This window comes from Falco rusticolus, chromosome 2 (assembly GCF_015220075.1).
Source record: "Falco rusticolus isolate bFalRus1 chromosome 2, bFalRus1.pri, whole genome shotgun sequence".
Classification (NCBI taxonomy): Eukaryota; Metazoa; Chordata; class Aves; order Falconiformes; family Falconidae; genus Falco; species Falco rusticolus.
In genome coordinates, this window is record NC_051188.1 from 82,068,334 (window position 1) to 82,093,329 (window position 24,996).

General features: G+C 42.4%; 1 protein-coding gene, 1 long non-coding RNA gene and 1 other non-coding gene across 22 annotated transcripts in view; 2 read left to right on the forward strand and 1 right to left on the reverse strand.

The window, feature by feature from the left end:
* The window catches only part of LOC119143062, a 58,699-nt gene extending 48,375 nt beyond the window's left edge, over window positions 1-10,324 (reverse strand). Inside the window, exon 1 of the long non-coding RNA XR_005102568.1 lies at window positions 10,060-10,324. This is a non-coding gene — a long non-coding RNA (uncharacterized LOC119143062). The remainder of the gene's footprint in view (window positions 1-10,059) is intronic.
* On the forward strand, window positions 2,903-3,059 carry LOC119143913. Its single transcript, XR_005102881.1, has one exon. It is a non-coding gene; the product is annotated as a U1 spliceosomal RNA (small nuclear RNA).
* The window catches only part of CASK (calcium/calmodulin dependent serine protein kinase), a 226,378-nt gene continuing 210,884 nt past the window's right edge, over window positions 9,503-24,996 (forward strand). For 12 of the 20 annotated variants that reach the window (XM_037376854.1, XM_037376851.1, XM_037376860.1 and 9 more), the window contains exon 1: window positions 9,812-9,916. In XM_037376854.1, coding sequence (XP_037232751.1) covers window positions 9,858-9,916 — 59 coding nt within the window. In that variant the 5' untranslated portion in view covers window positions 9,812-9,857. Of the gene's footprint in view, window positions 9,917-24,996 lie in introns of all 20 variants that reach the window. The other 8 variants (XM_037376848.1, XM_037376853.1, XM_037376858.1 and 5 more) reach the window with 4 other exon arrangements.

Below are 24,996 nucleotides of genomic sequence, written 5' to 3' on the forward strand. Positions count from 1 at the left end.
ATTCATATTAGAAACTCACAAGATGAGAAAACAGAATAATGATCACGTGTCAAAATCTTGGTTTACCTGACTAGCCGGGCAGTGGCTGTAGCTGCGGTGCAGCAGAGGCAGTAGTAGTGTGTTTCCCTCTATATATTCCATTCCTGGTGTGCATGCCCTCCACATTCTTGAGTTGACATGCTTCTGGACAGGTACAGGTACAGGCCACATCTGCTTTGTGGTTATCTTCATCCTTCCAACCCAAGGCACCAAAGGAGAGACAACACAACCCCCATCAGGCGTAAGCGCTGGTAGTGAGTCACAGCTTTTCCACTCATGGTATGATCTACCTGTCGTTCTGACAATGACTATAAGTAAGTACTTAGCAGTTAATTGTTAGATATCTATGCTATGTTAGAAGCTTTTTAGATAGCATCTCCTTTTTTCTGAAACAAGAAAATGCTTGATCCCTTTTTGCTCTTATTTGAAAGAATCTGTTACTTTGACTGAACTTGAGCCTCCAGTCTAAGAGCTGTCCTTTATCCAAAACTGTAATGACTGAGCAAAGGCACACCCAAAGCCTGTGGGTGTGGAGCATCTCATGGACACTATGGTATTTGTAACAATCTTCCTCAAAGAGAACCCCAACAGCAAGGGAGACTGAGGGATTTGAATGACACGTAGTGACAGCATGCTGAGGACACCAGTGTGCATTCCTGCTTTGGGCTGTCCTCAGAGATGCTTCTCTGTTCCTGTGCCTGTTACAGCACAGAGGTTTGAGTAGACAGTCAGAAACTGCCCCAGAATCCCAGAAGGGATGGCTTTAATTAGCCTAAACCCACTGCACTGGGTACTACAGAGTATGAGTGACAGGCAACACAGCTATCTGTTTCATAGGCTGGGGAAGACAAGAGATGTTAAAGTAGATCCCCATCTCATCATCATCAGAGCCCTAATTTTCTTACCTTCATTCTAAAGAAGCCAATACATCCATCCAGAGCTCAGCTCTACAGCAACTAAAGCAGAACTTGGAATTCATCAAGAAGTGTTATGTCTGTCTCTTTTCCTCACAGAAGACATAATTACTCCTAAAGCTTCATCCTCCTTAATTTACAGTAAAAATATAATCTTCAAAATTTAGTTCTGCTAGATGCTTTTGTGTTACTTGTGCTAAGGACATCACCAGCATCAGACAGAGCTTCTGACTAGGAGTGATCATCCATAAAATACATACTAAGTTAGAACAGGTATTCACAGTTCTTTAAAAAATGTTTATATATTTCCATGATCCTTGGTTTTCCTCTGCTTCTATGATAATATATGGATTTTACATTGCTGAAGGAGCAGAGTGATGCATTTGATGTTGCTGTACACCTGGAGCTGTGAGAAAACTGAGGGCGAAGTCTTGTATCCAGATAAGCACTGATGGCCAAAAAAACCCGAAGCTGAACATATTGGCCTCATGTATTAACAGTGAGCAAAGCATCACCAGGGATCACACTTTACTAGAAGATAACTAACAATTTGTTCACCTGTGTGTCAATCTCCTGTCCTAGCATCAAGATCCTCCTTCCACTTCTTCCCACCATCTGTTACATTCTCTATTGACATTCCAATAGTGAGAGCAAAATAGGGCAGCAGTCCTAAATAGTTTCACACATAGCGCACAAATGCCTTTTCCCAAAGAAAAAAAGATTTTGCCTTTGTGGGGGTATTTTTTTCCTCCTAAATGAAAAGGCCCCAAGCTACTCATAAAAATCTCTGCTGAGATTTGGACGATGTGCAGCGAAGAGGTGATCATCAGGGGAGTGTGGCTCAAATTTCTTAAAAATAAGGGTGCTCTTGAGCCCATAAAGGAAGAGATCAAAGATACGCTACATGCTGGGTTTAGAGAGAGCTATTACAGAACATAGTTTTGCTTTTTCTTTCTCTGCTGTCTCCAAACTTCACTTTCATGACAGCTTTTTAGCCTTAGCCAGAGTGTCAGGATTGGAGCACAATGCTGCCTGCAGTGGACGCTTCCTGGGACAAGAATGCCCACGGCCGGTCCCCTTGGGTGGCTGCCAGAGTGCTGCTGCCAACATAAGCCACAGGAAGAAAGGATATTTTTCTCCCAGTTTCTCCCTCTGTCAGAACTGAATAGAATTTCACGGGACACAGAAAAGCATACATCTTTGCCCTCTAGGACTTTTTGCCTGCTCAATTTCAGTGATCTGTTGCAAACAATCTATGAATTGGATTTCTGCAAGCAAAAGATTTACAAGAAGCTTTCTCGATGGTAACTTGGCCAGGTCAAATCAGGAAGTCAATACCACCTCCTTCTATTGCAGGTGGTTTTGCTCTTGAAGGATAAAAGAGCCTCAGAGTTGGGTATGAATAATCATACAATGTCAGCATAATACTTCAGAAAGGGAAAGCATAAGAAAGAGGGAGAAGGAAGTGGGAAGTAACTAAGTAGCCAGGCAGAGTGTGTTTGCTCTCTTCTGTGAAGCTATACCCCATCTGAAAAGAAAGTAGGCTGAGAAAACCACGAGGAAAGAAAAAAAAGCTGGATGACAAGGAGGAAGACTGAATACTTGGCAAATAATTATTTACAGAATTAGTGTTCTCTTCTGAAGTTATAAAATGTGGTAAGCTTGGCTTACCCTGAGGCTACAGTATAAGTGTAAACCCATAGCTGTGTCTTCGAAGTTTTCAGCTGTAAACCTTGTGAGTATTGTGTTACTGCACATTAACAGAAATAGTGATCTGGGAAATGCAGTAAGAAAAAATAGGCATCTCAAACCTCATAAATAGGGTTTGGAAAATAAATTGGTGGCAGAATGAGGACAAAATAAAGGACAAAGTTGGAATGAAAAATGAAACGCAGGATGAAACTAAAAGGCTGGGAATATAACAAATGCCCTAATGAGTCCACCTAGCCCTACTTACCTAACAGAGGACAGGCTGCGATCAGTAACATGGCCCTCCTGGGTAAGGATATTCTTTGCATTCCAGGTATGCTGACTCTTGTGATTCCTCTGAGTGTGGAGAAGCTGACTGCATAATTTGTAGTGAAAGACTGAATTTACACCTTCAAAAATGAAAACAGAGCAGTGCCAGGAGATAAAAAGTGCATGAAAGCCTAGCCACTATCTGCAGTCAGTTCTCCTTCCACTTCCCCAGCATCTACAGTTGTACTAGGAATGCTCCATGGCACACCCCTGTCTACCCCTTCCAGTATTGGTTTATAATGATGTGTCATCCCCGAAATGGTCTAATTCCTTTTTGAACCCACTGATACTATTGGTGTCCACCACCTCCTGTGACAGCAAGTTCTCAAAGTTCACTATCCAGTGTGTGTGTAAATTTTTTGGAAAAAGTACTTTCATGTACCTGTCCCAAACTACCTTCCAACTTGTTTTACTGAGGATCCCTTAGTTTTAGCATTGCAGGATTTAGTGAACAGCAGGTTCTGCCTTCACCTTATCAACCACCTTCAAGAATTTGTAAACCTTGACCATATCCTGCCTCAGGTGTCTCCTCTGCAAATTGATGAGTCCCAGTCTTTTGCCCTCTCCCGGCAAGGCAGATGGCTCATCCTTGGTTTCTTTTTGTTGCCCTTGTCTCTGTTGCTTTGCAAACTCCTTTGTGTCATTCTGGAGACAGGGAGGCCTGAAACATCCCAGCTCTCCACCTGTGTGTGCACCAGAGCTTTATGTGGAGGCAAAATGACATCTTGTTTTCATGCCTGTCCTGATATGCCCAACATTTTATTGGCTCCTTTTGACCGTCACTGCGCCCTGCAGCAACAGCTTCAAAGAACTGCCAGGGTGAGTCTGAAGGTTCTTTCCAGAACCGCAACTGCGAGTTCCAAGTTCAGCGTCATGCAGGGATGGTGTCTATGAGGATTTCCTCTAGATGCAGTATTCCTTGCCGTTCATCTACACCAAATCTCCTCTGGGCACTTACTCCTCTTTGTGGGGCCCTTCTGGAGTTCCTATTAGGGTGGCACCTACCTACTCAAAAGAACTTAATACATTCCTACAAGAGATAGCAAGACGGTGAGAAATGCCCAAATAAAGAAGAAATATGAAAGGAAAATATAAATGGTTTTTGAGCGTTTCTTGTTGTTTCAGTGCTAGTACATAACATTTTTATGTTGTCCTTATGCTGTGATTTTTAATTATTTTTTTTGTATATAGGCGCATGACTGTGGCATATGGTTGCAAATTTCTGTTTAGGATAATGGTGGAAAGATAACCAGAAGTTTGAGTTGTTTTTATTACCTGGTTTTATCCCCTGTACGTCTTGTAAGATCTTTTTAATTTAAAAAATTTCAATAAAAGCATCATGGAGAGATTTCCTCCACAGTTCCTATTATTTAATCCATACCCATCAACACAGAAAAGCTGCAACTGGGGAGAACAGAAATAAGCATCTCCAGTAATCCAATCAAGATTGTTCACAAATACACAGTACACAAGGAAAGGAAAAATAACCAGAATGGCAAGGAATAGCTAAAAAAGCAATTCCATTCAGTACGGGTTTGTGTACTTTTTTAAGTTTTGCCCTTTCTATTGATGTTGCCAGCTATTCCTACCTGGGACTGCTTCACATTTGGAAAACAATTTTGAAAGGCGACCGTGAGCTTCTTTGGCAGTATCAGACAAGCTACCTATCTTCAGTAGTGGTACTGTAATCTGTGTTTAAATATGACTATGGTCTAATTACAGATGAGGAACATGACTCTTTCAGTTACCATTCCTTGACCAAGACCTGGCTGATTCCTTGACCTGGCACTTCTCCAGCTGGGTGGCTGGGTCAGTATGGGCTGAGTGTCTGGCAAAGGGCATGTGGTCACCATGTCTGAAGGGCAGTAAAAAAGAATTCCTCATTCAAAAGAGGCAGCTCTTGGTTGCCTGAGGAAATAATATTTATGCTTTGCCATGTTCACATATACATACAAGCCTGTATCTTTCCCAGCAACTTTTGAACCTGGGGGCCAATTTCAACAGAATTAGATGGGAGCAAGGTACGGATCCCAGAGATAAACTCCAACTGTCCTTTGAAGATAGGGGTCTGCAGAAAAGAGCCCTGATAGTGTCTTCAGTGAGGAAGGGTGGCAGTGAAAGTCCACTTCTCACTGAATAATAGAGAACAGACACCACAGAGGAACTTAAAAAAAAACCTCCAATAAGGGGAAAAATGAAGCTGGGGATTTATCTTCCTAGAGAAACATCATTCACCTGTTAAGACACGCATTCACATTCATGGAAAACCTGCCCTCTTAATTATGGTGTGGCGTGACTTGTGCAGTGTGCAGACCTGAGCTCTGCAGCTGCAGACTGTCCTGCCACACAGCAGATTTCCAAGCTGGTGTAATTTTACAGCCTTATTCAGGGTTGGCTGATAGCTTTTTGGAGTTCTTTTGATCGACATTTTTTTACAAGGATTGACAATGTCTCTGTCTGTCGTAATCAAAACATTGTCTCTTTTCATTGCAACCAAAATACACTTCTGTTGCCCAAAATGCGAACTATTTTCAATTCATAGAATTTGCACACCTAAAAATATGGCAGTTTGTCAGAAATCTGGTAGGCCTCCCATATTCTCTCCTATGAAGTACTAACAGTATCATACTCATATTCAGTCTCAGTATCATCCTCAAACTTTGTAAGAGGGAGTGAATTAATACCCAGGGGTCCCTGTTATACTCAGAATCTGAGGCACAGAATTTGGCGCTTCCTACATCTTTTGGATTACAGAACCCTGTCAAGCTGTTAGAATTTCTTGTTCATCATCATGTATCTTTTATAGCTCACTTTTAAATTAAAACGCTACAGAGGCTGTTTGGATGTAACTGATAACTATGGTTCTATAAACAACCTTTGAACAGCTGACATGCCCTGTGGCTCACCAACAGTGTGCAGATTGTAGATGCACACCCTGCCAAATAACCCTGTAAAATTTTAAGAAATGCTTCTTCTAGTGCCCAAGCCCACTCTCAGCTATTTTTTAGGACTCTAAAACAAACTTTTGAATCAAACAACAATAGTGGTTTGCCTAAAAATAGACCACCTTGGCCTGGCAATTCAGAATCTCACAGACAGGCAGCTCAAACGTGTGCAGTGGTTTGGGGAAGGTTACTAGGGATTGTAAAGTATTTCCTTCCTGTGAACAATCCGTGTCCTTTTCTTGCTGTTTCCCTACAAAGAAGTCCTCCTCCCAGCCCTGAAACGACTGATGCCCTGAACTGTTTTCAGACCATTACTTTTGCCAGTAAATCATTCCAAGTCTCAAGGGTAAGGTTTCTTCTGCTTGTATGTCAAACATTATTGTTACATACTTTTTAATGAGCTGTTGGATGTGCCTATTTCAGAATTTAACCTTACACTTTTAAATTAAACCCAGAATCTATAAGGAGATGCATTGGATACAAGGGTGAAAATCAAGAATGCCTGCCTGTGAAAGGGAATGACTGCTTTCAAACTGGGGGCTGAAAGTCATGATCACAAACATAATTGTTTATGCATTGCTTGGATGGTCATACTATTTGGGTATTGGATGTTTGTTTATGCATTGCTTGGATGGTCATACTATTTGGGTATTGGATGTTTGTTTATGCATTGCTTGGATGGTCATACTCTTTGGGTATTGGATGTTGGCAAATTAATGCTCGTATTTTCTCCAGCCCATTCAATCTGAAAGAGTTACAGCATAGTTCTCATTTGTTCTAGTAATTGCTGATGTAGTGGTATCCTCACTGGTTTTGCTGGTTCAGTACAGAACTTTTTACGATACAGATCTGCACACAAATCCTAGTTCAGACAGATTCTTCTCATGCAACTCAACCGTAGGTAGCACCAGTTTTCACTCCCCTCCTGCACTCCATGTGGACAACTGCCATGTTTGTAGGCTTTGATAGATTTGCCTTGCTTCTTGGCAGCCTAAGCAATGAATGCTACAGCTGCTCTAAAGAGTGTGTCATCTTTGCTCCACAATGGGGGGGGGGGGGGGGGGGGGGGGGGGAGAAAAAAAAAATAAACCTAGAAGCTCAGCCCACCAGACAAAAAAGTAGCCACTACCCTCCTTCGATGCTAGGGAACAAACTACCTCTTCTAGTAAAAGTCCATTTTTGTTCAGTGATTTCCAAGAATCTACCTTGCCACAACAACTCCAGCTCTTCAACCTGTGCTTCCGAGACCCCATCCATTAGCAGAAAACCACATTTATGTGCTGTGTCATCCCAAAATGGACCTAACTGCCCTCCAAAGTTCTTAAAGGGTTTGTTCTATTACAATATTTTGGCCCAAAGCGCCCCAGGTATTATGCTTGGTATTCCTTGTTTTCAGTTTCATCTGTCACATCCAGGTGATGTAGGCTGGTGTGACTTTGAGCCCTTGGCAACCAGAGGAAGGCGAGACCTTGGTCAAGTAATGCTGCTAGAATGGCAAAAGCATTTGCCTCAGCTCAAGTAAGGATCCTTCATGAGTATTCTTCTTCCTTGTGCATTTTGGTATTGTTTTGTTAAGTCTAATGATGGCTGCGCATATAGTCAAGATGGCAATTCCAGCTCAAAACATAAACAAACATTCACCCATATTCTAAAACTTACTACTGTAAGGGCTGTGCGGTACTCAGCCTGCTGGCCCCGCAAAAGGAAAAAATGGTTGCGCACATGTTTAGTTGTGTGAAATATAGTGAACAACCTAAATATACTGGGGTTTTTGTTTGCAATCTGAAAATAGCACATGGTGTCTTAATAATTTTTAAAGGTTTGTATGGCATAGAGCACAGCCTCACCAGAACGTCGCTCACCTTATAGACTACCATTGTGCATGAGATAGATGTAATTACTTTTGCTGCTTTTCTCAATTTATTGTTTTCTTTTGAATTCTTCTGGGGACAGGAACAAGATGCTCTTGGTAAACTGTTACCAGCTCTGCATTTTAAAGCTAACCTCTAAACAATTTAATCAGATAATTCTGCTTCAACAGTTTTGTTGTCTGTGTGGGGAACAACCGTACAATTACCTTTGTTAGTGAGTTTTAAGAAGCTGCATGTGTGCTAAAGTACTTTGGCAAAAATAAATGCTTTGCAAAAACTGCAACAGTTCCTAAATCCTTCAGAAGAGCTTTGCTTGCTTTCTCCTACAAACCACCTAATTCAAAACTTGGAAGCATGCACGTGCAGCTTACATGTACCTTTTGTACGTAATTTTCTGTGCAGCGCCTTAAAAGTCATGGAACACATCATATCAGGTAAATACTCAGTGTTACAAAATTCACCTGACATCACTGGTTTTAGGTAGCTATTAAGAAAAACGACAGCCACCAGTTACTTGCCAATTGGAGGAGTGTACGTGAGGGTACTCCCAAAAGGTTCTTTAAGCCGCTAGTTCCAGGGCTAGTAAGATGACTGTTTTCCTGGCAAGAGAGGGTTCGAATCGCGCTCCAGAAAAACCCGACAGCTTCTAGGAAACGAAATAAAAGCAAGCACTTTGACCGCCCCCGACGAAGCTCTGCAAGGCCAGTTTTGCACGGCGGATCTTTATTACTACAGGCGGGTCCGCGGGACGGAGCGGGGCCGCCCGTCGCTGCAGACCACCCGTGCGCGCCGCCGAAGCGCCGCACTCCTGCCCCGGGCAGCGCCGCGCCCCGGCCCGCACCTGCCGGCGCCGCCCGGCCCCCGCTCCAGCACCCCCCCTCCAGCACCTCCAGCGCTCCCCCGCGGCCGGGCCGCCCGCCGCTCCTTCTGCCGCCGGCCCCGGGCGGGCCGCTGGCGCTCAGCGGGCCGGCGGCGGGGAGGAGAGCGCGGGCCGGCACCCGAGCCCCGCCCGGCCCCGCTCGCCGCCGCCGCTCCCCTCACGGGCCCTCACGCACCACGGCCACCGGCACCGACTGCCGCCCCGCCGAGCCCCCTCCCTGCGCCATGACGTCATCCCAGCCCGCGCCTGCGCACACCGGCCCGACCACCCCCCAGGCCCCGACCCCCGAACGGACGGTGGGCGTGGCCCCGCGCGCGATTCTGGCGGGGCGGGGGGAGGAGGTGGGGAGAAAGGGAGCGGAAGCGAACGCAGCCCCCCGCGTGCGTGCGTGCGTGCCGCGCCTGCTCGGCCTGCCGGCGCGCGCGGGCCCCGGCGCCTGCCTCCGCGCGCGCGCGCGCCGTGACGGCTTCGCGTGACGGCGGCTGGGGGCGCGCGCCCGCCCGCCCCTCCCGTACAGCGAGCGCCTATCGCGGCCGCCGCGCCGCCGCCTCCTCCTCGCGCCTGGGAGCGTAATCGGCGGCCGCGCCTGCGACTCCCCGCCCCTCCCCCTCCCACTATTATCCTCCCTCCCGGCGCGCGCGCCCTCCCCCCGCCCGCCCGCCCGGGAGCGCGCGGCCGCCGCTCGGCGAGGGAGCGAGACGGCGCTGCCGCCTGCCGCCGGCCCCTCTCCCCGCCGCGCCGCGCCGGTCCCCCATGGACCTCGCGCCGCCCCGCTAGCCGGAGCTGCCCGCCCGCCCGGTGCCGCCGGGGAGTAGCCGGCTGGGAGGGGGCGGGAGGGGGGTGGGGGGCGGAGGAAGGTGGGGTCGCGGAGTGTGTGACACGCGCGGGGAGCGGCGGCTGCGGCCCGCGGGAGGAGGAGCGGGGAGTCCCGGCGCGGCCGCGGGAGCCCCCGGACGGGCGGGCGGGCGGCGGCGGCGGCGCCCCAGGAAGGTGGTGGCGGCGGCGGCAGCGGCGGCGGCGGGAGCTGCCGTAGCGGCTGGGATTCACCGAGGTGGTGGCGGTCGGCGCTGACCGGCAGGGGAGCGCGCCGCGCGGCGGGGACCGTGCCCGCGGCCCCCCCTTCCGCCCTCCCTCCCGCCCCCCCTCCCCGGGGCCGCCGCCTCTCGGGCAGATCCCCCCCGCCCGGACCATGGCCGACGACGACGTGCTGTTCGAGGACGTGTACGAGCTCTGCGAGGTGATCGGCAAGTGAGTCCCGCGGGGAGCGGGCGGCGGGCAGTGCAGGGCGGGCGTGTGCGCCACCGGGCAGAGCGGGGGAGGGGGCGGCGGTGCCCCGCGCCCGGCCCCTCCCGCGGCGCGCGGGGGCGCGGGATGCTCTGCGCGGGACCCACCTGAGTCGCCGCCGCCGCCGGGTCCGCGCGAGCCGTGCGGGGTCCGGGTCCCCCCTCGGCGGGTGGCGGTGGCACGGCCGCGCCGCGCTGCCCACCTTCGCTATTAACACGGGAGGCGGAAGGGGGAGAAGTGACCCGACGTTTCCTCAGCCACCATGATTAACCACCTAACCATCGCTCGGGCTGGCTGCAGCAAGCGGCAACCACTTCCCACCCCTTTTCTTCTCCTCCCCCCTATATCCCATTCCTGGCACACCCATCCAGGATTGCCTATCGGGGAAGGGAACGGGAAAGGCGAGAGATCTCTTTGTGGATCCACCTATTCGCCGGGTGTCTGCATATTTGCGCGCCAGGTGTCGGGTTTTTCCTCCTCTTTGCTGCATAATAACCAGCCTGTTAGTGGCAGGAACAGTGACGCTGGGGCAGCGCTCGCTTTTTGTCCAGATCTTTCCCTCCGCTCTCGTTCCTGTGGAAATAGAGATGCATGAGGGGCAGCAGGAGTGCTTGGCCTTTGGAGTCCTATTATGCAACTGCTATTAAGCCCATGTTCGAGGCTTGTATCCAGCCTAGGAGTTGAGGTGGTAGTTGCTGGCGTTCCCCAGCTGCCCCTTTCTGGTTACCGCTGTTGTAGGGTGGACGAAAATGACAGTTCAAGTCTCAGTCGGTGTAATCGCACCAAGAAAATGCAGAGAGTCCCCCAGATTAAATGGTGAGCAAGAATTAAAGCTGAACTCCGTTTCCCCCTCCCGTATTTTTGTGACTGCCCAGTTTCGGAACCCATTTTTTATTTATTCGTCATCTTTCACATATTTGCCGTAGTGGTGTCTGTGTTGCAAAACGAGCATGAAAGATGTAGCAATATTGTGACTTCCTGATTTTCTGTATGCCTCCGATTCCGAAGCTGAGGTTGCTGTGGAAGCTGTAGTAGTGACACTGTTCAGTGCGTCTGGAGTTTTTTCTTCCCGACCGTGAATTTGATAAGAATAATTGATCACCACGTTTTGATTATAAGGAAGAATTTTTTCTGCATGTATTCTCTTACCCACTCTCCACCAGCTTTTCAGTTTATAGCCAGCGCTGTCTACTTTCAACCTAGGGCTAAAAATATTCTAGAATTAATCTTTCCTCGGGATTATACCAAAATGCTAGTCTTGGACTTAGCAGGTGACTTGTCAGCAGAAGTTTCAGTACTCAGTTCTGTCATTACACAAGGTATTATTAGTACCTTTAACTTAATTCAAACAACTTTTAAAAATATTAGGCTTAAAGGGCCTTGTTTGCTGTCATAAACAGTAAGCAGTTGCTGTAGCTTAATGCTGGCGGTTGGTGAGGATCTTCTCTAGCTGAGAAACAAAACTCTGTTAATAAACATGTTTTGAAGGTGATTTTTGGCGTACTGCTTTCATCAGTGTTTTTTGTGCTAACCACTGCAGTTCGCACACTTTTATTCATACCTGATTACCGTTAGAAAGAAGGTGCAGTGATTATGCGTGGCCACACACCCTTTTAGAGAACAGATGATTCACAGGGGTCCAGATGTTTGCGCATCTCAAATGACTTTTTGTTTTGCGATTGGAGAATTTTCAAAAGAGAGCTCAAAAATGGTGGGTTAGGTGTTGGCTACAGAAGTTCCACATGAGATTTAGGTAGTATAGATAGTGGTAGATAGGTAGTCTGGATGTAACTAGATCTAACAGATAAATATTGCATCACAATAGCATAATGATGCCAAGATTACTGTAGCAAAAACAGGGTGGATCACTGAAAATAGCAACAGTGATGGTGTGAAGGGTTCATAGCTCGTTGTGATTACTGAGGCTGTTCCCCACAGATGTCAGTCCTCTAGAAAACCATGTAAAATAAATACACAATTTCACGTACAGTTGTGTAAATAGTATTCTGTTCCTTTGCAATACTGTGCAGTGAATTCCAGGGAACCAGGGGTGCAGCATCTTTATTTAGCTTCCGGATTTTGGCTACCACTTTGCCCATCTTTAAGCAACTTGAGGAAAGCTGCTGTAAATCTGCTTTGAATTGCTACATGCACGTCTTGCTAAACATCTTTCAGTCAAACATCCAGTAAATGTCTGCACATTCCTGTGATTTATTATTGATTGATACAGTAATTTAGCTCTCGCAAATAGCACATCTGGCCCTGATTTGCGTTTTGGACATGAAATATTAAAATGTGTAATTTATCTTTCCTAAATAGGTAGTTACCTATTTTACTGTCATTTAAGGTCGTAAAAGGTATTTTCACAAAGGGTGTGGGAAAGAGATCTTTGCCGGTAAAATGTCTGAATATTTAGTCAAAAGTTTCCATACAATTTACCAGAGAAATAAATAAGGAGATAGTTTCTTAGCTGACAGTATGCAGCTTTGTTGAGGCATATTCTCATCTTAGGATAAACTTTAAACGCTTCTAAATACAATAAACTGATAAGACTGGCTTTGTGTAAACGCAGTGATGATAGCTTTTGGTGTGCTGGGAAGTGGAACAATTACAGTGCAATAGTACATGAATGAGTTGATTGGAACGACAGTGATAAACTATTAATTATGTGACATTTAATGTGTTTTAAGTTCTGCAAGCATGCATTGTGCGGGAGAAAAGAAGGGCCAGGAGAGAGAGAAATCCTAGTTGATGTTTCCTTTAGGAAAAAAAAAAAGGGGGGGAAATCTTAATTTGCGTGTATTTCCAGGATGCCTTTCCATCGCTGAAAGCTATGTGGAGATAAAAACTGGAATAATAATCCCAGTTTCTTGTTGAAATTTTTAAAGCAACATAAAGCAACATTTATGGTACTAACATTAGTCATGTAGTTTTACTTTACCAGATGTGTTATGTTCTCTGTTACTGTTTTGACTTCTTGGCTGACATAAACACACTGCAAGCAAGAAGTAAATTGGGAATTTCAATATTAGTCTTCAAAAATCTGTTAATGTATCTCAGCATAATTGGCAGCGATGAAAAACACAGGTGTAACTTTTTTTTTTTTTTTTTTTTTTTTGCAGACTTGCTTCCAGGTAACTTTGAAGAGATTCTCTCTGTATATTGGTTGAGCAGTATGCAATCCGAAATAGTTAAGCCTTTGGTTATGTTGATCAGGCCATGCATTTGATTGACAGTTCATAGATAATAGTGCTAAGTGTGCTTCTTTATTTTTTTTATTAAATTTTTCAGTCAGAATGCATTGACTAGTTTAGAAGATGTAGTAGGTGTTAGAGTTGAAACATCTTGGGTATTCACCTGAGGTGAAAACTGTTCTGAGTTTATCATAAGAGCTCCACGTACACATAGAAGTAGTTTTCTTTATGCCTAAGAGAGAATAGAACGCCTGTCTTTAGTTCGTATTGAATCTAGAAGACTGAAGCATGGCTTCATAAAGAGTCCTTGTTCTGCAGGGACTTAATTTTACATTATCTGGTTTTGAGTTTCTGTACCTCTTCAGATTCATGTCGGTTTATGTTAGCATTAAAGTACCACATAGGTTGTCTAATCTTTTTAACAGTAGAGTTGCAGGTTGCTTAAAAATGTCTCCAAACTTTTAAGTTGTAAATACCATGTGATGAAGTTGCTAAAAGTTTATTTCTGTTCAAAAGGGTCTTGGTCATTATTGGAATCATTATTTTTCATATTAATAGTCACTTAAACTTTTTGTAACTTTGTCTTCCATTTGTACATCATCAGTACAGTTATTGTGCATAGTAGTGCAGTTGTTGGTATTTTCAGTACCAATGTATAATGTGATGATCAGTGCTAGTAGTATTGTGGCTTTCAGGATGTTCTTTGCAATGTGACTGGATTCAGTCTAGTCCTTTTCTGCACTGCATATTGAGGATTTTAGTTTGTTTTCATCCCTCCTTCCCCTGTCATGGGATGATTTTCTCTGCTTGGGCTCTTCCGTCTAGCAAAGAGGAATTAAAGTGCGTAGAGCCTGCAGGTGTTCCTCTCCTGCAGCCTGCCCTCACTGCTGGAACACCACAGGAGAAGTGAGGGGAGGATGCAAGGTCTTGGGGCAGCAAGTGGGACAGGGCATATTTTTTTGCATTAAAGTGTGAAGGCTTGTATCCCATTGAACTCAGACAAGAGGATGGTGGTTGCAGTTCTATCCTAAGCTATTACCTTGAGATCTCGTGGGTTCTTTGTCCAAGAAATGTTCTAATCATTTTAAGTATTGTGATAACAAAACTACTTAGAAGTATTTTGATGGTTTGAGTGATACTGTTTTTCATTATTGCCTCCATTTTCTCTGCACAGGAATAAGAATACTATTGACTCTCAGATACACCTTTTCTCTAGTACACCACGGAAATTTTGCATTTCCTGTGAAATGGATGAAAATAACTGATGGGTATAATTTTGAACCAAATGAAAATGTGAAACAACCATATGATGTACTCGCTGTTTGGAAAAGGCTGAAAGGGAAGGGAACTTCTCTGGGATATAGAAAGTGATTTGTCTAGTTTAGCTTTTGAGGTTTTTAGTAGTTTGTTTTATTGTACACTAGTATTTCATTCTCAGCCGTTTTCTGTGTCACAGTGTTTGAGTAACAGAATATAATGAATATTTGATTTAAGCATAAGGTCATAATATGCTTCAAGAAAACAACAGTAGGTTACTTGAAGTGTATAGTTGCTAGAATATCCTGTTGCTAAGGTATTCTGTTATGGATTTGAACTGTAATAGTGACCTGTTTCTACTTAAGAGGTTCAGCTGTAGCTGAACACAGAGTAGGATTCATATACCTAGACACAGAGTATGGTGTTTTAATCAGTACTGTCTTTTCCATCTGTGTGGCTTTTTCTAGTGTTGTTTTGGTAAGCAGCTGGGTTCTTGTATACATCCTTTATGATGTGAATAAGGTGGCTGTAATGGTTGGGAAGTAGAGGCGTGCCTAAGAGGGGAGTTTGAATGAGCTTGGATCTAGGAAAATGCAAACGGAGAAAGTTTGTACAGGGGCTTTGCAAATACTTTGTTGTGTTTAAACACCCAAGAGAAGGAAACCGTTGAAGATAAGAGCAGATGAGCAAATGTGTGCAGACTAGTCCCAAGTATTTTGAGGCTGAAAATTAGAAGATTTTAGACCAATTTACTACTGAGATTCTGGAGCAGCAGTCTGTGAGAAATTGTGGGACAAAAAAAGCTACCTTGTCTTGAAGAATTTGCTAAATTAAGAGAGTTTCATCTTTTTATTAAAATAGTATGAAACTTTGTTGCCTCCAAGAGTGGGGGCTAAGCTTTAGGACCCAAGTAATCCCTGATAATCATTTCAGTTCAAACACAATGCCTGAGATAAAATGCTTCAGGATAAAGAAATATTAGGAAAGGAAAAGACCCCATTTTTTCGCAACAGCCACTCACCTACTTAGCCCTCTATTGGATACAGTGGCCTTTTTATAATCTCTTATACAGATGTCATTACAACGAAAGGTAATCAAGCAGTATTAACCCTAATATGTTTCCAAAGATGACTTTTCAGAAACCCGTAGTCATATTAAATGTGCCATCTAAGAAACAGGGACTTCAGAATTGAAAGTGGTTGTTGTTAAAAGTACATATTTTATGGAGTTAATAATAATAGCTCTTATGAATTCTCCTTTTTTCCAGGAGTGAGTACTTTTTTTTTTAACGTACGGTGTGAAAATGTGTATACAGGATACATGCATAGCCAGAGTTATCATCCCTAAGTTGTCTAAAAAGTTAGACTGATCTCTTAAGATAGTGTACTGATCAGCTAGTATGTTCAACAAAAGAACCCCAAGAAACCCTTTTCTTTTTCTTTGCATATAATCAGATAGGCATGTAAGATGATACTTAGGTAAGGCATCCAAAGCATGGGAAGAGAGAGGCTTCACTTCAGTGTAGCTAGCTGTAAATTGAACTGCATTTTAGAGTGTCAGTTTAGTAACTTCTTTTAATAAACTTCTGCTGTATTCAGAGTGAGTTACAGTGTTTCTTGGGAGATGTCTGTTGGTAAAAGGAATGTATCCCATGCTGGAAACACAAGCGCACATCAAGCTTTGGTATTTCAGTTACAATAGTGTTATTAGTGTGTAAGCCCTACTGTTACCGATACCTTTTTCTGAAATGAAAACAGCTAAATAAGGTTTGGAATAATTTTTGGAGCTTGACCATAAAAGACTTTTTGTTTATATGAGAAGTAAAGGTGTCTTCTCAGAGAAATAACTGGTGAACTGTTAAAGCATAAATTTAGGACTAAAAGGACCAAGAACTATTTCCTAATGTATTCTTAAATAACAGAAGTGAACCTCCCTTGGTTAACAAGTGTGTTGCTCTTTTACTTTCATATCTTTTTGCTAGAATGAGGTAAGAAGGGGTAGCCAGAAAGTTGCTACATGCCTTCTGTCTTTTATTGCAATATTCAAGTTGTAGTGGGGCTCTGCTTTCCTTCCAGGCATAGGATTTGTCCTGATTCTTGTATTCTCAATAACTTTTCAAGTTCTATATCGACTTAGATTTTTCAGAAACCAGTAGCTGAAACACGTCTTCACCATGTGAAGACACTTATAATTGATGCATAGTTGTTGCACGCCTACCCTGAAGTTCTGTATATTTTCCTTCCACCAGATGTTTCTAAACAGCATTTGGTTAAATGTGGTTTGATCTCATTTTTGACTAACATCCCCATTTTCTTCTCTGGATAGTGTGGACATAAGTAGTCACTCCTAGTGTTTAATATTGAGTAAATTTCCTAGGATGTATAAATTAAGCAACCTGTAAAGAATTTGCTTCTGAACAAAATTTTTAGAAGTAAAAGCTGGGATATAAGTCCTATATGGGCATTTAAACTGGTATAAAATGTGTTCTGTTTCACTTTGTTTATTTAGGAAGCACTTTCCGCTAAGTTGAAAAACTGGTTTTATCTCATCAAAGTGTCAGTTTTGCTGTAGTTGAGATTGAGAAACCCTTACAATTTTAAAGCATGCCTTTTCTAGGGAACACATGATTCTTAGGTAACTTGTGACGTCATATAAATTCGCTGTTACCAGGGTGTGGAAGGTAGTTCATGTTTGGAAATTTTTGATCCAAAGAGCTCTAGAGGTAAGGAAAAAAATTCTTGGCTTTAGTGAGGTTGAGGTTTTTCAGGTACAGTGACCTTTAAGATATCCAGAACTTTATGAAATCTGTCTTCAGATGTTGTCTTATGTGGGTACATAAAGTATCCATTTTTCTTTTGTGCCTTCAGGTTTCATTATGATCTTTCCTAGTATTGGTGCCGTTGTCTTAACAAACAAGAGCATTTACAAAGGTGGTCCGTGGTTCATCGTTTTGCACCCTGAAACTTCTCATGTGTTCTGCCTTTTTGATGGAGTACTGTATTGCTTTTTCCGGGGGAGGAGGAGGATGACGATGGCAAAAACAACACCCACAAACCAAAATAAAAAAGTTCTTAGTATTTCTCCTAAAGGGCTGTTTAACTTGTTCTGACAAGATCTTCAGGCATGTTCCTCTATCTTCTTTATTCTCCCAGTTTTTTTGAGGGGAGAGGGTCTATGAGTAAAACTTTTGGCTGCATTCCCGATGTTCTAGCTCAGAGAAGCCAGCCAAAAGGAGTCTCCTACTACTTTACTTCCACCCTGCTCCGGGAAAATCCTGCAGCTGTTGCTGCAAAAGAGTTGTCAGCTGCCCACTTTTCTGCTTTTTGTTGACTCCAGATGTTGTTCCTGATACTCAACCGAGGGGAAGAGTTCTGAACAGTGGGAAAGCACTAATTTATGCTCGATTAGAGGGACCTATACACATGTAAATGGAAGGGACAGTGAAGAAGCTAGTGAGGTAGTCTTACCTGCCTTCTACGAATCACATGCTCCACACCCCTCTTACTGGTTAGGAGAAGATGGTACAGAGGGTGGGGGTGAGGGTAGCTTGGCAAGGTTACAAAAATTTAGGGAATCGTATATTTCACTGATAGGAACTTTCCTGCATCAATAGTATCTGACCTAGTAACTTTTCGTGGAACCGCAGATCTCTGTGGAGCTCTGGGTTTGCCAGGGTTGAACCTGAATCCAGCAGGAACAGATAGGTTGGGTTCTGGTGGGTTTAGAGAAAATGCCTGTCTGGTCAGCACAGGTCTAGCTGCAGGGCAGCCAAGCAGGGTAGAAATTGAGGTGAAATTCTGCATCTCCATAGTCCTGCAGCCTCTTTTAAGTATATCTTGATTCCTGAAGGAGAGTTGTAGCTAGTCTGTAGATTCTGTAAACAAGGTAGTAGTAGCCTTTCTCCGCTTTTTGCCTCTGTGTGAGGCACTGTGGGAGTCTGAGTGCAATTTTGTGATGTGAACTGAATTAAATCTGCTGGTGCTGGAAGAGGGAGGTCTTGCTCTCTTTATGTGCTTCCATGCCCTGCGTGGTCCGCCCTTCCTCTGTGCCAGCTTTAGCATTCATCTGATCTATATAAGCCGGGTGTGCTACAAAGAATACTCATTTGTTGAATGTGTTATTCTTCTGCTATTTTCACTGGCTTGACTAGACCTACAATGCAGCCAGAGCTAGCTTAAGGTAGAAGACTTAGGGATGGAGATAGATAAGGTGTGCAGGACCCCTCTCCTCGCCTTTGACAACAATGAACTGCTAAGGCCATGTCATAAAATGGTTTGTTGTTTTTTAAAGAGTGCTTGGCTTTTCTGCATAATAAGCAGGATGGTAGGCTCTGCAATAATCCAGAAAATGGTAAGAAAAGGGGAGGAAAAAAGGGAGAGATTATTTTTTTAAAAGGAAAAAAAAGTTGCAAATTAACAAATTGTTACACACACACAAAATCACACTTAGTTGCTTTTATGTTCTTAATTTGCTGCTGCTTGCTTTCTATGCATATAGACGTTCCCCGTAATCAAAACCAAACACTAACAGCACCTCACCTTATTCAGGATTTTCATTTGGTACACGATAGAATAAAATTTTAGTTAGGAACACAACTGTAAATCTGGGATTTTTATTTTTTGAATATTTGGATTAACTTTTTGAAGCATATTGGCTTATGAGGTGGTGTTCTTCAAGTGTACGTGTATTTTGTTGGGTCCTTCAGGACTTTAAGTATTAGTAGTTGGATATACTCTGAACTGCAAGCATGCTTAATGTTTGTGAGTGCTGCTAACTTTTATGGAAACCAAATCAAAGACTTCTGGTTCTGATGTGATTATATGTAAAAGTACTGATACCATATTTAGGAAAATTCAAGGAATTCAAAACTAAAATTTTCCCGAGCTACCTTTTTTTCAGATTTTGTTTTGCTCTAAACCTAAATTTAAAATTTATTCCATTGATCAAGAACTTGTTTCAATTAAAATATTTGCTGCTGCTTTTTCTTTGGGAAAAGTTCTGTGTTAGTATATCTAGATCAAGTTTAGATTGAAAAGTATCAACTTCTGCTTACAGAAAAAAAGTTTTCCTTTCTACAGCCCCCAAACTAGAGGTAATCTCTTCATTAGTGTGTTCCTGCAAGTGTCTTAATTCCAGAACTTCAGCACTACAGAGATGAAAGTAACAAAAGGGGCTTTCAAAAGTGAAGGTCTGACAGAACTGTTTTGCTCAGTTACACCTACTAGATTAAGATTTTGGTTTTTCTTACTTTTTCTTCCGTGGAAAAAATGGTTACCTGCTGGCTGGGTTTCTTGGATGTTCAGCCCTTTATATTTAGTTATCTTTAAAAGCATAAAACAAACAGGGTACTTAAAATATCAGGAGCTCTTTCTCTAATCTTAGATCTCAAGTGTGTCAGGTTTTTTTATCAGCTGCAGGCACTTCCAAATGGAAAGTATTCAATACTTCATAGCGGCCATTGAGACAGGATACTTTCTCAACTCTTGCAGATCCACCTTCGTTCTTGGATTATTAGTTTTTTAGTTGTTTGAAGTTTTCAAAAGTCTGAATTGTCTGTTTGATCTGCTGGTTAGGGATGTTTTCAAATAGGTGGCTGGCTGTGGAGTTGGTTTCCTTGTTTTGTGTGTATGAAATACTTAAAATTCTCTTAGAACAGGGACTGGGAATTGGATTTCTTCTTTTTGTTTAGTGAGTATGACCATCACAGATGTTTCTTTTCCTTTCTTAGCGATCTGGTGAATATTAAACAATTCATAAAGCATCATATGGGAGTGTTGAGAATAGTTTAGTTTCCCATATCTTCTAGGCTGGTGAGTGCTTTTCCACGTGCTGGGTGTTAGGGAAGGACTTGAATATGTGCCTCTCAACTTCCAGAGTGAGTGTTCCGAGCACTGATGAGTGAGTAGCAGCTGCCACTGCACTGGGCCTGGGCCAGCAGGTTGGTTCTGTGTCTCAGCTAGTAGGTAGGCAAAATATGCAGCAGAACTGTTGGTTTGGGGTATTCTCCTCAGGTGTGAGATACTGAGCTATTTGTTGCTGTTGAGATGGTGCCTTTCAGTATGCTGGGATCCTTTTGTTTTAGAATTAAACAGCAAACTCAGAAGTGTAGAATTTTGGAGTAGTCTCAGGGATGCAGTTTGGCAGAAAGGTGAGATCGATCACTCTGTGAAACTTCTGTGGTGCTTTCCCTGAATGTTTGTTGTTTTTCAGAATAGGGCTTAGTTTCCTATATTGCTAATTTGTATATTTTAAAAAAATTCAAAGTGTTGCAAAAAACTAAGAGTTGGAAATTATCTTTCTGAAGCTGAGCCTATACCGAACTTTTCAGTATTTGTTACAATGGCAAAGCTGAGGAAAAGCATGAGAGTAATACCTTCCTGAGACACAGTTTCAGATACGTGGCTGGAACATCCAGAAATCAGTGGTGACCTCTGAGAATATTGATGCATGGTAGATTTAAACATGCATATTTTGTTAAAAGCTGTTTTAAAATGCTTATTTTTATACGTGCTAAAATTGATCTGTGAAGTCATTGTATTTAAGAATAAATATTTGCTGTAGTTTATACCTGTTCTTTCTAATGGGTTTCCATTTTTTTGTCACTGTTCAAAAAAGGAAAAAGAAAAAAGAAAAAAAGAAAAACTTGAACTGTTTACTGTTTGAACAAAGCTGTAAGAATTATTCAGAACTTTCCTTTTCATTTAACTTTTTCTCTTACTCTCAACTTGAGACTTTGCTGCCATCTCTAGTTTCTTGATGAAATTTGTCTTGAGCTGCTGTTTGGTCCTACATTTTCATCTGTACTCATAAAGACAAATTTTGGCTGGATTTTATGACCCACTGCTGTTAGAAGAGTTTGTTTTGTGAAGAGTGTATCAGTGAAGAAGATAGCTATGTCCTGTGTTTACTTCCTTTAGAAAACGTTAGGAGTTTCTCTAAAGAGAAGTATCATGTCTTCTTCCTTGCCTCATCTTCAGATGCAGCTGTAGTTAATAAGCAAACTTTCGGCACTTTTTGCTCTCACTTTGTTAAAAATTTGCAAGTCACACTCCTGTTATTGTTCTTACTGTGATGCAGTACCTTACGTTCTTAATCTTTGTTTCTGTAATTTTAAAAGATGTTTCAGAAGGATTATAGTTTGGTTTTAGAGATGAATATGCTGTTTTATACCACTTTTATGCATATTTATATCGTTTGTAAGTAGTTTTGTTCATCTTCTTCCTTCCTACACCTATGAGTGCTTTCAGAGTATTTTGAAAAATAGTTTATACTGGATCTGACTGCCTTCTTGGTTGGTTAGTGAATATAGAACAGTTTTTGATTTTTACTAGTCTCTTCAGTACCGACATTTTAATTCCAGTTTGAGTGTCACTGTATATATCTTTAATACTTTTTTAGCATTTCTCTGCCAGTTTTCATTCTTCTAGCATTTCTGTTATAATATAAAGCTTCTCAGTAGCCCTCTTTCTTTCTGGCTTTTTTCCCCCATTTTGCTTTCTGTTTCTTTTTCTTATCAGTACTTTTATGTTGTTTCACACTGTATGTGCTGGTCTACACTGAGATCCTGTGTAGTTTGCTTCAAACTCGCTGGCCTCCCAGCAGGCTAGCATGTCTGTCAATCGGAATTTTGCTCCCATGGGAACTGGTTTGCTGCAGAATCAAACAACAGTTTCAGTTTCTGCAATCTAAATTAACAAAAAATTTCTCTAGCCCTCATAGTTACAGGAACCTTTGAAAAAGTGTCATTATTACAGTCTTAATCTTTGAATCTGCAACCAGCTGCAGACTGTAGGTTGCAGCCTGGATTGTTTTCTTTAGAGGGAGTGGTACACAGTAACCTGTGCTGTTACTGTCTCCGGAAAGTCCTGATGACAGTTCAGGTACTTAATATGTGATGCTTCTCTCTTCACAACCCCCACCCCACCCCCATCCATATTCCCATATTTGTAAAAACTGTAGGGGAAAGAGCTTTTTTTTTTTAGCAGGTTGACTTTGCCTCTGTAGCATGGAAAAAAAGTAAAGTTTTGTGGTTTCACTGCTGCTGCCTAGAATGCAAGGGACAGAGAGGTAGCTCTCCACACTCCCGTTGTGTCCCTGTGAGCAAGTGTGGAAGAAGGAAGCTTACAGAGTCTTTTCTCACCAGAGGGGAATAAGGTCTTGGCCTTCTTGTTTGAGCAACCACGCTTCCCTACCTAATCAGTTTGGGGGAAAATAAGGGGTTTTTTTAAGCACACAAGTATGTTTTATACTTAATAAGTGCAAATATATTCTGATCTTTCCTGTATACTGTAACTAGCAGAAAATATTATTTTTTTGAATTTTCACATTTTCCGCTTTATCTAATCTCTGTGATTTGGGGGGCGGGATGGTCCTCAAAAAATGATTAAAAAAATGCTGCTTTTTTTTCTCCCTGCTACTTTTGTTAAGCTGCTGCTGTTTTACAGGATAACTTGTGAAATTCAGGAAATGGAAACTTGCATGCCTGCTGCCCATGTTCAAGGCCCTGTTACTTTCAGAATAATATGCCTCCAAGGAAAAGGAGAAAGTTGTATCTCACAAGTCTGAAACTGTAACATGTCTTCTACAGGAGTATATGTGTTCTGTGGAAAATGTTATGCCAGTAAGCTGGCTGGAAGGGATGTGATCTTGCCCTTTTAGTAAATGAAAGTAGATATCAACATTGTACTTGTTTTGTTGTTGCCTTTTGTTTTTTTAACTACCCACATGTAAATGGGCTGGTGGTAAGTCTTCATTTTTTCCCCCTCCATTCTCCTTCATTTCTAGTAAACATATGATCTTCTGTCAGCTTAAATGCTATTTGAAAATGTGTTTTTTATAAACCTTCAGCAAGTATGCTGTTATTCTATGACATGCAAAAATCTTTTGATCAGTGTTCTTTGGAGTGGCCCAAATGCACAGAGGTACGCTAAGACCAAATTCACATTTGACCAAGTGCTAATTAAGCATTTTTCAGGTTTAGAGTTAAGACCCTGCAGAACATGCAAAAAATCTGTATTCTTGTCTGTTTTAATGGATATGAGCTGAGTTGCTATGGTCAGTATCTTGCTTAAGAGCAAATTTTGGATCCTGGAATGTTTCATGTATACAGTAGGAATGAGAAAGTGGACAGTATTGATCTAATGTGAAAGTATCCTTCATGCTTTGGTGGGCTTTCCCCACCCCCCTGAGTCGTTTCAGTTGTTTTCTATATCCTCCCTAGGCCTGTTTCTCAGTAAAGCATGTTTAATCTGTTACCTCCTCTTTTCTAACAGGTAGGTTGGGAAGGGCTCTTGCTTGGTATTAGCAGGCTATGTAAATATGCTGACATGGTTCAAATGATCCAGTGTCCAAAAGTGTCAGTGTATTTATGAATGTTTGGTGCCATTCAGACTGGACTGAAAAAATCATGTTCAGCCTTCACATTATTATGTTGGATGTGACCTGCTAATTAAAATTGATTAGTATATGCTCTTTCATGAGTTAGAATGGTTTCTCAACTTACGTTATTGAGAAAAGCTGTCTAGTAGTACAGGATTCTAACTGTAGTCAGACAGTTGTCATAAAACCAGTAAATTTAAATTATAGCCCATGTTGGTCTATGTAAACAGTTTGTAATGCTCATGTAAGTCTTACAGAGTTACATAGATAATTCTGTAAAATGGTAATTACTTACTTGTGAGGAAGCTGACAGCAAACAGAAAATTTTCACAATATTAATATTGCAGATCAAATTCATCTTCATCTTGTTCATAGAAGACTTTCTGTGCAAATACATACTTTAAAAGATTTTACATGTCATAATAAAATGTATATAATGAAGTTCTACAAAAATAATGTATCTGTCAAACGGTGTTCCTTCAGATGCATTACTCCCCTCGTCATTTTTGTTCATATTCTTACTCTTTTGTCATTTTTGTTCATATTCTTACTCTTTTGTCATTTTTGTTCATATTCGTACTCTTTTGTCATTTTTGTTCATATTCGTACTCTTTTGGGGCCTGAAGTAGATGGGGGGTGGGGAGTGGAGTCAGCATTAAAAAGAGTGTCTCTCTCTTCCCCCCACCCCGTTCACAAATTTCCCACTGAGTCATTCTCTTCAGGGATTTTCTCCAGTTTTCCAACTACAGAGCAGTTACTCTTAAAACCTTCATGTTTTCCTGGATAGGAATCAGGGAACACCAGAAGGCAAATTGCTGTGTGGCCAGCCATGTGTCTTCATGAAATAAGTTAAGCAAGGACACCAGTTTATCAGAAAGATTACATGTCTTTGCTTTTAGAAGGAAAGCACAGATGATACCTATTTTTTTCTGCCTCTCAGGCAAATATTTTCTGTTTCTCAGTGGTTTACTTGTGGCTGTCACATGCTGGAAAACACTGAGGGGAAGGGGCTTTCCATGTTGGCTCCTTTTCAGTGATGGTACCTTAGAGATGCATGGAATATGTGATATTTGGGATCTAATTTGTCACATAGGTGTGTCATACAGTAAACAGATCTATCTATTCTTTGAGTATCCCATGTGTAATAATTATTTTGTTGAGAAACCAGGCCAGCACCTTCCTTGAATATTCAAAAAAAGCCCAGGAAGAGGAGGA